The 14,897-nt window shown below is 44.4% G+C and overlaps 4 protein-coding genes across 4 annotated transcripts; 2 read left to right on the top strand and 2 right to left on the bottom strand.

Annotated features, from left to right (window-relative positions):
* Window positions 1-1,587: 1,587 nt before the first annotated feature.
* AOL_s00210g231 (uncharacterized protein) lies at window positions 1,588-2,055 on the top strand (the record flags this gene model as incomplete). The annotated part of the gene is made up of 1 exon (XM_011129033.1): window positions 1,588-2,055. One exon carries the CDS (start codon window positions 1,588-1,590, stop codon window positions 2,053-2,055), a length of 468 nt encoding a protein of 155 aa, XP_011127335.1.
* Window positions 2,056-4,007: 1,952 nt separating this feature from the next.
* AOL_s00210g230 (uncharacterized protein) lies at window positions 4,008-6,192 on the bottom strand (the record flags this gene model as incomplete). The annotated part of the gene is made up of 2 exons (XM_011129032.1): window positions 4,008-5,571; window positions 5,630-6,192. The coding sequence occupies 2 exons, from the start codon at window positions 6,190-6,192 to the stop codon at window positions 4,008-4,010; spliced, it is 2,127 nt and encodes a 708-aa protein (XP_011127334.1).
* A 1,350-nt stretch (window positions 6,193-7,542) lies between these two features.
* Window positions 7,543-11,547, bottom strand: AOL_s00210g229 (uncharacterized protein; the record flags this gene model as incomplete). The annotated part of the gene is made up of 13 exons (XM_011129031.1): window positions 7,543-8,124; window positions 8,210-9,234; window positions 9,356-9,433; window positions 9,516-9,550; window positions 9,621-9,736; window positions 9,828-9,850; window positions 9,917-10,008; window positions 10,086-10,327; window positions 10,398-10,437; window positions 10,499-10,588; window positions 10,643-10,726; window positions 10,827-10,981; window positions 11,365-11,547. 13 exons carry the CDS (start codon window positions 11,545-11,547, stop codon window positions 7,543-7,545), a joined length of 2,745 nt encoding a protein of 914 aa, XP_011127333.1.
* Window positions 11,548-12,905: 1,358 nt separating this feature from the next.
* AOL_s00210g228 (uncharacterized protein) lies at window positions 12,906-14,650 on the top strand (the record flags this gene model as incomplete). Its single annotated transcript, XM_011129030.1, has 8 exons — window positions 12,906-13,254; window positions 13,328-13,434; window positions 13,526-13,716; window positions 13,786-13,989; window positions 14,053-14,211; window positions 14,310-14,450; window positions 14,505-14,537; window positions 14,623-14,650. The coding sequence occupies 8 exons, from the start codon at window positions 12,906-12,908 to the stop codon at window positions 14,648-14,650; spliced, it is 1,212 nt and encodes a 403-aa protein (XP_011127332.1).
* Window positions 14,651-14,897: the final 247 nt, after the last annotated feature.

Raw genomic sequence — 14,897 nt, 5'->3', positions numbered from 1 at the left:
TGATTAGTCTCGAGGCCAGAGCGAGGATGATGATGAATTACAGCATGGTTTATTATGAGACTGTCTCGAAGCTAGCACGAGCTGAAATCTCCGAATAGAAGGAACTCATACAGAAGATCGTAACCAACTGACGCCTAAGAACGAGACCTTCCAGAAGAACTAAACGCCTACGTGTGAATTCATGTAACTACTGGTCTTCGCAGTATGTTGATCCACCTTATTATGTACTTCCTTGAGACTAGTACCTAAGTATATATACTAGGTAGTTATCTACACCATGGTACCATGTGCACCATATTGCTACCACACGATCATTATGACAATAGTCATTTGTGATGGATAATAGCAGGTATATCGATCATGAGTAAGAGGCAGTAGTAACGGGCTATTCTAGGAAGGGCATCTGCTACAATTGCGCGTATTTCCAAGGCAGAGCTTAGAGTTGAGCTAGTTACCGGCCTGGGTGGGACTCATCCAATTGCCAAGCAACCCTCTCACCGCCGGATTAGGCAATATAAACAAACAAACAACTGCAAAAGTTTCCCTTGTCTCGGGTATAAAAGGACAGCCTCCCCAGCACCCTCTTTTTTTCACCAGCTCTCTTCGCCAATTGGCTTAGATCAAGTGTAGTATCTGTTCTTTTCAGTTTAATATCTGAAATATCGTCCACGCGACGATATCATATATTAATACTATTTTTGAATCTCGGACGAGATCCTCTTAGCTTGCTAATGGTTTCTCCACCGTGTCTCCAGTATTGCACTGTCTCTGGATGATGCGAATTCTTATTTTCCATGATTGTCTTCGTGATATCGAAGCCTCCATAGAAAAAAAACACTTTCAATTCTAGTCGAAATTTGAAGAAGGCGTCTACTCTTCTTCGATGGAATTCTTAGGATCCTTGAAATCAGAGTCCTCGGAATCGGGACCGAACATACGCTTCCGCCTACCTTTTCGCTACTCTCAACTTCGTCTGTCTTAATCACTGTTCCGATAAAAACCACAAATCTCGAAATTCATTGAAAGATCTCAGAAGAACAAGGAGGTGCAGGTCAGAAACGTGCGTGTAGTTTGGAGTTAGGATAGTGTGAATAGGAAAAATAGAACACTTACTACCAAGTACCTAGGTATTCTTAGATGATAAACACACCCACAACAAATCAACTTTGAAAAATAATACCAACCTTAATAAGTCTATCATCAGCCTGTAACTAGTCTCGGAGCCAAAATACTTGCTCTAGTTAAGGGTTAAATTTACCTCTACCACCAATCAACACCCGCGCCACGATTTCCGTACCGCGCCACCGAACGGAATACAACAGAACCAACACAAACACAACATTCCTTATAACAGTTTAGTTGGTTGCTGCTACCGCCTCGTGAACCAACGAGACAATCTTGTAGCCAGATTTTTCCTTTTAGCCTACTATTTTACAGGTCACCTATATAAACTTGGTGTTGGATATGGTATGAGTCGAAGGCCCTCAATTACAGCGACAGTCGTTTAAGAACTGCCAAGACAAAGATTATCTCTGCCTCTGCAAGGACCCCACGATGTTAACGTTCCTTATCCCATGCACTGGAGCAATGTGTAAACCCTTCGAAATCGATCAAACAGTTGATGCAGTCCGAGAACTATGCGCCGGGGTCGGAGTTAGCCTTACTATCACGACAACGTGGAGTACAACCCAATCATCCACAACAGCCCCGCCTTCGCATCGCCCGTCGGAGACGGCAAGCTCTTCAGAATCATTGATTACACCGGCTACTACGAACCCCATCTCCAAAGCTACGCCAAGCGACACCTCTACAGCTGAAACCCAAGGAGAAGCGGCAGGCGGCTCCAAGTTAAGTGCTGGAGCTATTGCTGGAGTTACTATTGGAGTTACCGTCCTGGTGGTAGCATTAGTAGGATTTCTCTTCATATTATTCCGAAGAAAAGGTAGAAGGCTCCATGTCCCTGTTTTATCGACTAGTCAGAGTCACGAGACCAATAATTGGGGTGGGATTGGGCCAGATAATGACATTCCCGGGCAGCTTAATGAAGTCAAATGAGTTACCACGATAAATTACATTCAAATCGATTTAAATCCGCTTGTTAGACGTGTTTAAGAGTTTATCATTTCGGACAATATCCAATTCATTTGCATCGTCTGTATATTGGGTCCCAGTTATGGGAATTAGTGTTTAATGTAAATTTGATCACACGAAGCTGATCACTTGCAAGGAAATCTAGTTAGCGTTGTGGCCTGTTTTATTATATAGGTTCGGTTATCAAGTCGCTAGTTCTAAGACTTATCATTGCAATATATCAATAGTAATTCTTAGTAGGTAGTAATGGCATATTTTACGTGCACAACGTTACCGACTTTTAAGAATGACTTCTTTTACTACAGCCCATGGATCCAACCTGCTCCTAGGGATTCGAGGCTAACCTTTCCCCAATATCAAAGAATGAGTGAATCTATTTCGAATGCAGCAAAAAATTAAGTTTCTTCGGTAATACTTTAATATGTCCGTATACGAGGCCAGTTTCTCCTTATATATTGGTCTTGGATCGAAACATGATGTTATTTCATAGTAGCATTGAATCTTCAACCAGCTTCCAAACTATAGGGTGTTTTTCGCCGTGGGCTCCCTAACAGTATTGTCGGTTCTCAATAGCGCTACTGAGTAATTCTGATAATAGCGCGATCTAGTAGAGCTCTTCAGGAAACATAGCCACCTGACGGTCGTGTTGGTCGCGAGACTGGATTCGAGGCTAGCGAGACGGGAGCATTTATACATAGTAACATATTAGTCTTGTATTAAAACGCTTCGGCACACTGTAACATATAACTTGCCAGGTTTAGGATTTTATAGCTCGCTAGTTGGTTGGTTGCAATCTTGAAAAACTCCGGGTTAGCTTCACCCGCCACCCATGTTCGAAAGCATCCATTTACTAATACGGAGCCATGGCGCATTGCGCTGTACAAGAGTATCCGTGAAGCTAATTATGATATTACTATCGACTTAATCATTGCGCCCAGCAATTTCGCAACGTTTTTCCCCGCTTAAGCCCCAAATATGAAACATTCTTCGGGGTAAATCCACAGAACTGTTCCGGGGTCTCCCTTATCAAGAATCCGGGGCCCCCTCAGCGCCCAAAATCCTATAAGATTATAACAGAAGATTGTTTATAATATACTGGTTGTTTTTGTAGTATTTAAAGCCCAACTGGAATTCTGATGTTGTTAGGTGCCTATTCAGCTACTAACCCGCCCAACAAATAACCTACGTAGTTACTGGCATACTTATCTGTTTACTTACTCAGTTATTGGCTCATTGGCTGAGTTGATAGCTGGGTTAATGGGTAGTTGGGTGGGTAGTAGGTATAGCAACAACTGGGTAGGTGGGTTACTGGTTGGGTAACCAGGCCTTCTATATTAAAACTTCAATCTCTCTGAAAATGCTATTTTACTAATAAATCAATAGTAAAACTCTGAATTTTGGTGTTGAGGGGACCCCGGATCCGATAAGGGGACCCCGGAACAATTCCCTAAATCTAATGGAGTCAGAATTAATGCCAAAAGATGTTCGATAGCCTACCAGGAACAAATGTCGATTTCGAATTGCGTCCAGGTTCAAAGTACGTACGAAGTTTCACAGGGCGCAACGCAAGTTCAACAAGGCAACCAACGATGTCTTCAGCCGGTCGATATATACGCTTAAATAGCGCTATAGCTATGTTAATATCGCAGGGAAATAAATCTGAAATGATCAAAGTAGTGTAGTTTGAAGAATTGTGACTATCTTTTAAGTTAAAATATCGGGTATATTCGTTAACTATCTATATTGTCTATATATACGCAAAAAAGCAAGAAAGAACTTTATCGACCCGTATCTCGTCCACATCGTCACCACTAAATTAAATGATAGGTGGAATATAGTAACTGATTCCGAGATATTCCAGCAATATTTACAAGCACAGTTTTGAAAAATATACAGAAATGTTCGAAGTTATGCTTCTACTGAGGTTTGGGTGTCAATTTACCACCAGCGACATCAACCCAGTCAATCTTGGTTTGGTAATCGCCATAGCTTGGAGCTGTTGCCATGTCCTTTGGCAAGCCAACTTCTCCAGCCACAATCTCAATTTTCAAATCTTTGACCTCCTTGAGATCCTCGACGATTGTATCAGTAGCGGTTCTGACCTTTATTTTCAAGTTCTTGAGAAGGTACGGAATGACAACATCGGGGAGAAGGCTTTCAATCTCCTTAGATTCAACCTTTTTCAGAAGAGCGGCAGTCAGAGGAATTGTACCAGTGACAAGGACATCAGGATGTGCGTCGAATCTGGTTAGGACACCATGTGCACCGACGGAATTTGGGTCGGTAATCCACTTTGCAGCATTGTCTGTAGAGGGCTCGCCAAGGAATGCGTTGATACCGAAAGTTCCAACTTCAGCGCCGTTATTAACCTCAATATTGATGATCCAGTCAGTGTACTTGTTAGAATTGTCAACAACAGAGGCAACAGGGTTTGTCTCCTGACGTTTCTGGCGACGGGATCCGTCTCGAGCGTTTTTGATCTCGAAAGCAGGAGTTCGGGAGCCATAAAGCTTGTTAACAGCGACCAATGTATCACGAGCATTGCCGCTGTTTGTTTCAGGGTAGGAGTAACCGAATTGCTTTGGATTCTCGACGTCAGCGCCAGTGAAGAATTCGTTTGCCGATTTCTTGAAGGGATAAAGTGGTGTCCTTTCGTCGACCGCAGCGTTGAATGGCACGGCCCAAGTTCCCATTCTGGTTCTACCAGAGAACTTATAGGCATTTGGGTTCATAGTCTGCCAGATGTTGAATACACGATCAACATTGATGTGGTGAAGCCAAGAGATGGGGTCGAAAGCAGAGTAAACAGGTGGGTTCATGTGTCCAAGCATCGCCCCGTCAACTCCCAAAATCGCACCGCTTCCGAGACCGTCCAGGTTCTGGCCAACGGCCAAGTGGACGCTTCCGTGGATAGCTTCGAAAGATTCGAATCTGAAACCGTTTGCTCGGTCATAGCCAGTGCTAGCCATACTAGTGAAAGTCTTATAGCCGGTCAAAACCTGGTAAACTCTGTTCCTCCAGGTGCCTTCGCTAGCTTTCATAACTTCGTTAATCTGTCTGGTGTGAGTAGCTGGAGTCCCAAACTTTGCGGGGAAGCGAATAGTTTCCGTAACATTTCCCCATGGGTAATTTGTAAACTCTGACAGGTCACTGAAGTTGTAAGCGTACAACGGATTCGGGATACTTTCTCTATCATTTCGGACAGTTTCGATCGGGATAATATTTTGTTGACAGACTTCCTCAGGGATGCTGCCATCCGCAGCCCAGTCCCAGTATGGGAAGCGAAGGCTTGGGAGGACGGCCTTGAATTTTTCTTTCTTTGGGCCTTCCGGGATTCCGTCAACGATATCGCTAGCATGCTTCCACATGATCTGCTCAATAAGAGCCATGTAAGGTCGATGCCACGGAAGGAACAATACGTCCGAATGGGGACAATATCCCCACTCTGGGTTCCCGCCCTCTTTTAGTTCCACACCACCCCTAGAAAAAAAACTAATTAGTAGCTACTCAAGGCTATCAAATTACATTGAAAACATACCATGATTTGAAAGGTGCTCCGTGGATACCGGCAATGCCGTAGTATGAAGTTTCCATATCCTGAGGCTGTTTTTGAAGTCTGTAGAGAGCCATGATGAACAAGCTGAACTGGGTATGGTCTTTGATCAAGTCTCTAATCTCTTTGCGTACGGCGGTTTGTCCGTTCTGAACACCCGTCACAATGATGGGTCCCTTTGGATCGCTGCCATAGGATCCGCGGAAGCCTTCGAGACTCGTAGGGTCATATTCCCCCTCGTCAGCCTTTGGACCTGGAGCATTTGGTCGAGGGTTCGAAGTTCGGGTCCTTGTTGAAGGAGTTGAAGAAGTTGCGCTAGGTCTGGGCGCGACTGTGGCTTTGTTTTGATACTTAACGGATGTCGGCTCATTCGAGTTGGCTCTATAACCTTGGTTATAGTAGTCATTGTTGTCATGGGCATAATAGTCGTTGTATTCGTTCTGGAGTTGATAATCCCGACGGGCCAAGCCGTCCGTGGGAAGAGCACTGGTAATTGTAAAAATGCTTGAAGCAATGAAAGCATATTTGAGTGAGGACCAGCCCGCCATCTTGTGAAATGGAAAAATGTGCGAAGAAAAAATATATGATACAAGAAGATGATTGTGTGTAGTCTCGAGGCCAGCCGATCCTGTTTGTTAATGATGATGATAATGATAAAGAGAAAATAAATTACGATAGCGAATTCAACGTATTTTATAGACCAGCAACCACTAGCAGACACTGAATCTGATGGTTTCTGGAAAACGCGCCAGCCGTCTTAGCGTGGGACGCCATACCGCCACCGAAGCTATAATCAAGACATAAGATAGCTTGTATCAGCCCATAAAACCTTATTTCTTATGCTCGTGAAGTCTCTTCCTTCCTTGTCGGTGATCTGGGCGACTCTATAAAGGCATAGTAAAGCTTCTAGCTGCATTCTAGGTCGTCTGAAGTCGGCCTGAGACCAAACAGGTGGTGGTTCGACGTAGTATTGTCAGTCTCAGGTAGGCGACTAACTGAGGTTGGTCAAGCGGACCCCTTCTTACAGGCCTGATGCGACAGCCTTCCTGCCATTATAAGACTAGCGTCCCTCTAAATTACGGGAACAAGCGCCCTGAGCAAAAAAGAATTCATCCGAGCTTGTTCAAATCTAGTAATATTCCGAAAAGGGACTGGTGCTACAAAAACAACACTCTTTTTTGCAGCGTTTTGCGATCACGATATCAGGCGTGGTATCCGGTACCGATGACCATATTAGACCATATCAGGCCACATAAACGGAACAACTGTTCCACTTACTCTTGATCTTCCATATGTTCAGTTTCAACAGTCGATGATACTCAGGTTCATGGTTTAAATGGTGGCAGTGCCTGTTAAACCTCATTTATTGATTCTAAGACTTAGTACAACGCAACTCCCAGCTTAGACTTGTGTTGCCCGCAGCCTGTAATTTTTGTGTTCCTCAGCCCCGCACAGCTTAGTACTCAGACTTTCTGTCACGGCGCAACTTTCCGATAATGCAATTGTCTCGCATCAAGCTGAGAAGCTAGAAACAAGTCAGCTATCATCTGATACCATGAAGATGGGAATTTCGCAAATATGCATATAACGCTGCTGGATTCGCATAATTGAATTCAATATTCATGAATCCAGCCAGCCGAGTTGATCCTCATTTCTTGCTACCTAGTTACCATGAAAATGTATCACCACCACTCCGCTGGCGTGATCTGAAGGTAGCATCGGTACTTACACATGGCTCTGAGCCCCAGACCTCTGGTGATTTGACACTCGACGCACTTGAGACTTCTCAAGGCAATATTAATGTATTCATTATGGTGGGTTTTTGTGTTGCTCGACAAGAAGTAAAGTTTATATAATTTCTACAGATTTGTATACATAGAGTGATTATACAAACACAATCAACCGAAAAAGTCGAACCAGTATGGCCTTCCTCCGTATGAGAACCTCTCTGGATCACTTCTAGCCACTGGCCATCGGAGAATACCATCTGGCTGGCACGCTGCCCCGCATAGTTGCCTCTTTGTTCTCCCGTTGACATCAGGCAAAGGACCGCCCCAGGGTTTTGGTGAATTCGGAGTGGTACTTGGGTCATGGCGATCGAAGATTATGTATGTTACCGTTTCCTCCTCATTTGTAGCAATGATCAGATCAACATTCGGGTTTCTTACTGTGTTGCCGTACCGGTCGGTCCAACCTTGATTTGAAAGGATACGAAATTCAACGTTTCCCCAGATTCCTGTCATAGTGATTCTGCGTGGGTCATCCGTAAGGACTATTACTATCCCTCGGGCCGACATAGCATACGCGGCAGACATCAAACTGAAATAATAGTATTGGTCGCTAGCCTCATAGAAATCTTGGGGTAAAACCGGTCTGGGATCGGTAATACGGACGTCTCTAAGATACCCGAATGGGCTTAGATCGTAGTAATTAATATAAGGGTCATTAGTGTTGGGGAAGTCGTCGCTATACCAGCCGTCCTAAATTGATCGAAGAGAGTCAGCGTCAGCTGCAATAGCCCTACGAGCCGCGAAGGCTCTATTATAAGCGAATTAAGAGGCTTACCCATATGGTTAGCCAGCCGTTACCGCCCCGGTGCGATGCAACAGTTTGAGCTATCCCCGAAAGGCCGCGCCTCCCAAATATTGCGACGAGCGGCCTAGTATAGAACAGCTGGACATGATTTCCATAATTGACACCTGGGCGGATCCGGTCCATCATCCATGCGACTGAGATATACCGAAGCATAAGCGGAACCCTACCCATCTGCCCTATGATATGACCTGGGAAAGAAGGATCGGGTATAGGGGGGATCGGCGGAATGTTGGGCAGTCCTCGCGGTGCAACATCTGGCTGCGGCATATCGCAAACAGAGTAGATCCTGCCGCAATTTCTATTCTGTGGAGCACAGAACATTGCTGAGGCACTTGGCTTAGAGCATTGTATTGTTGCAGTAGCGCTTGGAGCGGCGGAAGTCACAGTCTGGCTCGGGGCGGAAGTCGCTGACGGGCCAGATGAGCCCTCGCCCCAGCATTCCAAACTTCCACCAGGTCCAGTATTAGGATCATAGCTACACCTTCTTCCAAAAACTCTGTGGTAGGTTACAGCAGTAGGTGGCTTATCTGACCCGATGTCAAACCCGGCCGACAATGCTTTTGACACCGAGATTGGACTGTTATTCTGCTCAAACAAAAATGAGTAGTCAACAGTTTGGCCCTCTCTAACCCCGTAATATCTCCATTGGTATTGTCTTGTGGTAGCACTCCCTAATTGTGATCCGGCGGCTACAACAACGAAAGAATCACCCTGCGTGACGATATTCAGATTACTGCCAGGTATGAACAGAGGAGGGGGGCTTCCGGGTTGTGGAACCGTTGGCGGTGCACCTTGGTCGGCGATACGAGCATCAAAGTCGACAGACCACACCATTGATCCACCCAAACAGAGATCGTTAGCTACGCCGAGCTTCATAGCTATGGTCTCATCGTCGTCATAGCCCATCCATTGGTCGTCCCACTTGAGCTCTTTAATCATCGGACCGGACAGTAGGTTTGGCCTAACGCCTCTACTGTCGATAATATTTTGAATTTCTATTTCCACAAAACCGTTAGCCCATAGTCAGTATATTAGCCTAATTTTCATGTTTCAACGTCTTTCTAGGTTACTACTACAGACTAAAGTAGTAAGCACCTGGAATGGAGTAGGTCATACCTCTAGCGGACATAACACCAGGGAAGTTGGTACAGGCAGCTGCTTTGTTCGGTCCGCTGAATGTACAACCCAGGGTCACTATATCAGTATCACACGATTAGCCAAGCCAAAACGAAACTAATGTTCTATACAGTAGTGACTGGTTTTCGCTGTTACTTACTACAGGATCTATCTGCAACAGTATACCCGCGACCACTAGATTACTTCGTTAGTCTTTCGATCTCCCTATCATCCTTAGAATTGATTGCGATTGGAGGTGACTGACTAATACGCTATTCCAAAATTTATTTTGGCAGGGTTAAGCTTTGCGAACCAAAGTGGTTTTGTGTCATTATAGATCTCCCTAATATCGGTTTGTGGACGAATCTTAGGTCCCAATGTCTATATAAGGCGGAGCGTAAGTTGTTGTTCATATGCCAGTCGAGTCGTTTTCTAAAACGCAACATAATTCGCAAGAATGCTAGAAACATACCGGGTTATTGCCATCCCACGAGCCTATCCAATTTATTAGCTCGAGGCCTGTGAAGATACATATTTTACTAAATTGAATATGAAACTTACCGTGAAGATCATAGGACATGAAGCCAAAATGATCGACATAGGGCTCCATTGATTTTGGATCCATGCCTCGAAGGTACCAGTAATCCGGGGCGCTATGTATTTCAGCGGCGTTAGTATTATAGGACAGGACTACCCCTCAAAACAAAACATCTTGTCGCTCTGGACTTACAGCACGAGACTTATCCCGTATGTAGTGCCAAATGCTGCCCTCATCTCTCTCACGAGACTGACATAGTTTTGAGGATCTGTTGATCTTCCTCCACGCTCTGGTGCAGTAGGATACTCCCAATCAAGATCTGCCCCTTGAAATTTGTATTTTGCCATAAAACTTAAGAGGGATGAGATAAATTTTTGTCTGTTGCCGGCTGTGGCCACCATATCTGACCATGTCGTGTGCGTTGGACCGGGATCCTATAATTTAGAAAATCAGCGAGTCTGATACTACTACGATGATATATTTCGTTTGTGTATTAATACTTACGCTGAAATCAAATCCACCCACGGATATCCATGTTTGTAGTCTGCAAGCTTTTAGTGACTGGGTATATTACCATATGGCTTCATTTTCAGTAGTATACATACGTTGCCGACTTCAGGTTCGTGAATGAATAATAATAGGGCTCATCTGCAGGATCCCAAGGTATAACTTCAAAAGTTGATGGATTGATTGATCTTCGGTATAATATGTTAGTATGTCTGCAATGTAAACTTAAGATTATGACTTACGCAAACGCAAGATTAAGTTGTGTGAAGCCCCTGGTAATAAGTTGATCTGGAACTACTTTGTTGCAAACCCTGCCTCTTATATTCCTGTATTTCCCACCGTATGCGTCAGTTTATATCTTCGTAGGGTTGCTTAATCACACCTGTATAGAATGGTAGATATCATAGTATAGCTGGCTTCACTTACGAAACTTGATAATAACCTATTTTTCTTCCGCCACTGGCAGTTCCGCTCCCTGTTCCACAAGATGGAGGCGGTATCACCTGGCACAGACCATACCCTGCTTGACAAGGTAAGGTATTTCCCTTGGGGTCTGCATTCTTGCAGTGAAGTTCTTCCGTCTTAAATCAAGGTGGATTGTTAGTTATCGGAAGCAAAAGTTTCATAGCGATATCCCGGCAAAGTCAAAGATAAACAAAAATTTTGAGTTAGTCAAGAATCAAAAAAGATGGGAGTGACTTACACCACACCACCCAAAGTAGGAGCAGCATATATCTAATCCACACTTTTGGGAGCCGCCGAGAGAATACTGCCCACACATAGCAACTGCATTACAGTTCGAGTAACATGTTACTGGTGCCGTCGGTCTACAATGACTTGGCGAATATCCACATTTTCCCAGCTATTATTTACCACGGAGTTTTTAGATTAGCTACTTGTTTGTTCCAGTTCTTCCATGTACCCATATAAAAACTTGGTGTTACCAAGTGAAAGATGTCCTTACCGAGTTACAGCAGCTACCATCTGCGCAAGGAGTGCTACTGGTGCACTGTATTGGTCCATTGTCTTGTCGTTTTTGTAAAGAGAATGCGGTAGAGTTCCAATCGTACTCCCTTGGCTCTCTAAACAGGCTTCTCCCGTTGGAGATACCTAAAAAAAGGAGAAAGCAAGCTACAACACTCTTCATGGTGGATGATTGAGTGTTCATCTAAGCGCCAAGTCTGTCGCATCAGCGACAGCTTGTGGAATTTGTCTTGTACTGGCCGTGTGAAACGCAGCCAAATACCCTCAAGGACCGAGGTAAAGTTGTACCGGTGATGGTGACCTCTGAGACGAAATCTGGGACGGACCTCTTTACCATGGCTTTTAAATATCGTGGTCGTTTTATTTCTTGTCCGAACAAATCCGACCATGCGATCATTGTCATCGAGATTTTCGTAACGGTTAATGAATAGCATGCAAAATATCTTTTCGTTAAACCTTGTCAAAACCTATAGATTTTGAAAGCTAGGACATACCGACGCGCCATCGAGGCTCCATCCGTGTGGGTCTTTGCCTCCCATGAGACTCGTTTGCAGGGATATCTATTGTTACTTTCGGCACTTCAGTTAAGAACAAGGAGCAACATGAGACACACCCCAGGCAGGCTATCAGACTGTAAGGAACAATTACGATGTTCCAAACATGGCCAAGGCAAATTTGGCAACTGTCACTGAATAAGCTTTCTTAGTCTGGTGAAGCTTTTTATCATATTTCTTATGGTGCAGGGTGCGTACATGTATGTACAGTCAGCATTTTTATGGGGTCATGGTCTCCTGTCTGTCAACTGAGTTGGACGAAATTTACGCGATCTTATCAGAACTGCCGAGTTTTTGGTTAGCAAAGACCATCCACTGACCCAGAAGAGCTTTGTCAGATATAATAAATATCATGTGACTACCGGCCGAGTGTATCTCCTGGAGAAGGATTCGCGGCTTCTACGGTGAAAATTTAAGTCATTCAAGTGTATTTCTAAGCTGGCGCTGACTTAAGGACCTCAATTAAGCTTTAAGTTATCTTCTATATAGAAGGTCGGCAAGCAAATCCTAGATACATGCTGACATCGGCCAAAACCGACATTAAACAGTTTATCCAAAACCCCCGTCGTAAGGACTCGCTTAATTAGCCTTCCTGTATGCAAACCTATTTACAAGGATATTATGTGGAAACAAATGCCGATAGAAAATCTGACCTATATGTCGGTAAACGGAGTTCAAGGACAAATCCTAACCCTAGCATGAGATCGTCAATATCAAACCATGATGGTATTTTTTTATCGGCTATAGCGGAAGTCGGTCCTCCGAATATATCGATTTTTGTTTTTTCAACCCGGACCTTTCCCTCATCTCGCTGCCTTAAAATTTTTTGATGGCCTTCCCGCAGGCCTGTCTCGAGATTTCTTTAATTGACAAGAAATGCCCGTAGGTGTGAACTCGGTCCATCATTCGAACGAAAAACAAGAAGCTAAAGGTATCATTAAAAGATATCGCAACTAATCAATTAACCATGCTGCTGGACACTTTGCGTTCTAGATCCATTGCACGAGCTCTTAGCTTAAGCTTTGTTTTATTGCAAAGTCTATGTAATGCAGGCAGCTTCGCAATAGATTCAGATTTCGATATTCGTCCGCGGGCTGCTTTGGCCGAACGAGATGTTTCTGCAACACCGTCCTGTGGGTTTTGGGTTACTACAGATAACACCACAACTTGCGCGCAAATTTTGACTACATATAATCTGCAAGCGAGTGCCTTTGTCGCATTGAACCCGTGGGAAGGTGTTTACGACAAGAGCACTACGGTCAATACCACGGGTTGCGGTGGCGTCCTTGCATACGAGACTTATTGCGTAGCACCAGGTTAGTTCGATGAAATCCCTTAAGCCGCCGCATTACCGTGGGTTTACATAGCGCTGATGACATGAATTTGAAGGGGTATCGAACACAATATCTACAGATGGATCATGTGGTCCTAATAATGGTAATGCGGTCTGCCCTGGCTCACCATTCGGTAACTGCTGTAGTGTTTCAGGATGGTACGTACGTCCATATTCCTAATCTTATCTACAGCACAAAATAAATTAACGAAGTTGACTTTGATTAGGTGTGGAAACGGCTAGTAAGTTATTAGGAAGAGAAACTGGAATTGGAGCATATAGACCCTAACACGAAGCTGTTAAGTGCATTCTGTGGCATAGGTAATTGTATTGGAGGAAACTGCGTAAACGGTACTGGATGGAGCACGGATGGCAAGTGCGGAATTAAGCCATTGCAACCTAGATGCGGAGGGCAGTTCGGTGTGTGTTGCTCGAATGCAGGATGGTAAGTACCTTCCAAATTCCCCTTCGAAAGCCATCCATTCGGATATATGTATTAAGAAACAAATCCTAGGTGTGGCAATGGAACTGATTATTGCGCCTGGGATAACTGCGCTGCAGGTGCTTGCTCACCACCACCATACACATCCATCAAACCTACAACAACCGCAGCGCAGCAATGCCAAGCTGGGTCTTGCTGGACATCTTTACCACCTACTGGCCCCGTTGAGGGATCCACAACGACAACTACAACAACGAAAACGTCAACTTCTATCAGGTACCAACTTCATGCAACCCGCTTAACAGAAAGTCATAATAAGGGCACTAACACAGGTTTTAGTAGCACAAAAACCACGAGCACACCTGCCGCAACACCTACTTCCGTAGATGGGTCTTGCGGGGGTACTAGTGGCTATACTTGCGCTGGGACCACATTCGGAAACTGCTGTTCTAGTTCGGGCTTTTGTGGGAAAACTGGTGTTTTCTGTGGAGAAGGATGGTGAGCACGAACCACGCATGTCTTGGACAGCATTGGCAATAGAAAAATCACCTCGGTATGGTAGCAGTCAGCTAACGAGCCGTCTGGTCCCAAACTAGCCAAACGAAATGGAGCTCTGGGTGTCAAACTACCAATATTAGCTCGAATGGTGGTCGATGCGGCGTAATATCTGGGTCTCCCACTTATACTTGCGTTGGAGGTCAATTCGATAATATGTGTTGTTCAGGAAGTGGATATTGGTATGTGATTCCTCTTTCTGAAGAGGGATTTAGACTAACAAAACTTATGATTAGTGGAACTACTACGGGTCATTGTGGAAGCGGTTGGTAAGTGATATCATGATGATTGTTTTGCTTTCAATCCCGGATTTTGTCATGATTGATAAAAACTAATTATGTGCATTATACGTAGCCAACGCAACCACGGCCGCTGCACTTGAAATTTTGATGCAACATAAAATACATTTAGATAGGGATATGGATCCATCAGTACCGTTACGTTGAGTTGGTGTAGTTATGATATTAGGCTTCTCGGTAACGTAACTAGTTAGACTGAACATCCAGGTTTCCGGAATTCCAAGTACCTTTGAGGAGCCAATCCGATAGCAGAATCAAGCACTTAATTAATCCCCAGCGAAAGAGGTATCGTAAAGTAGTTGCATCCTGCTAAGTCATGGCTAGCCCCGA

Source organism: Orbilia oligospora (assembly GCF_000225545.1).
Source record: "Orbilia oligospora ATCC 24927 unplaced genomic scaffold scaffold00210, whole genome shotgun sequence".
Lineage (NCBI taxonomy): Eukaryota > Fungi > Ascomycota > Orbiliomycetes > Orbiliales > Orbiliaceae > Orbilia > Orbilia oligospora.
Note: the sequence above shows the minus strand (reverse complement) of the source record. Positions and strands in the feature narration are given on the sequence as shown.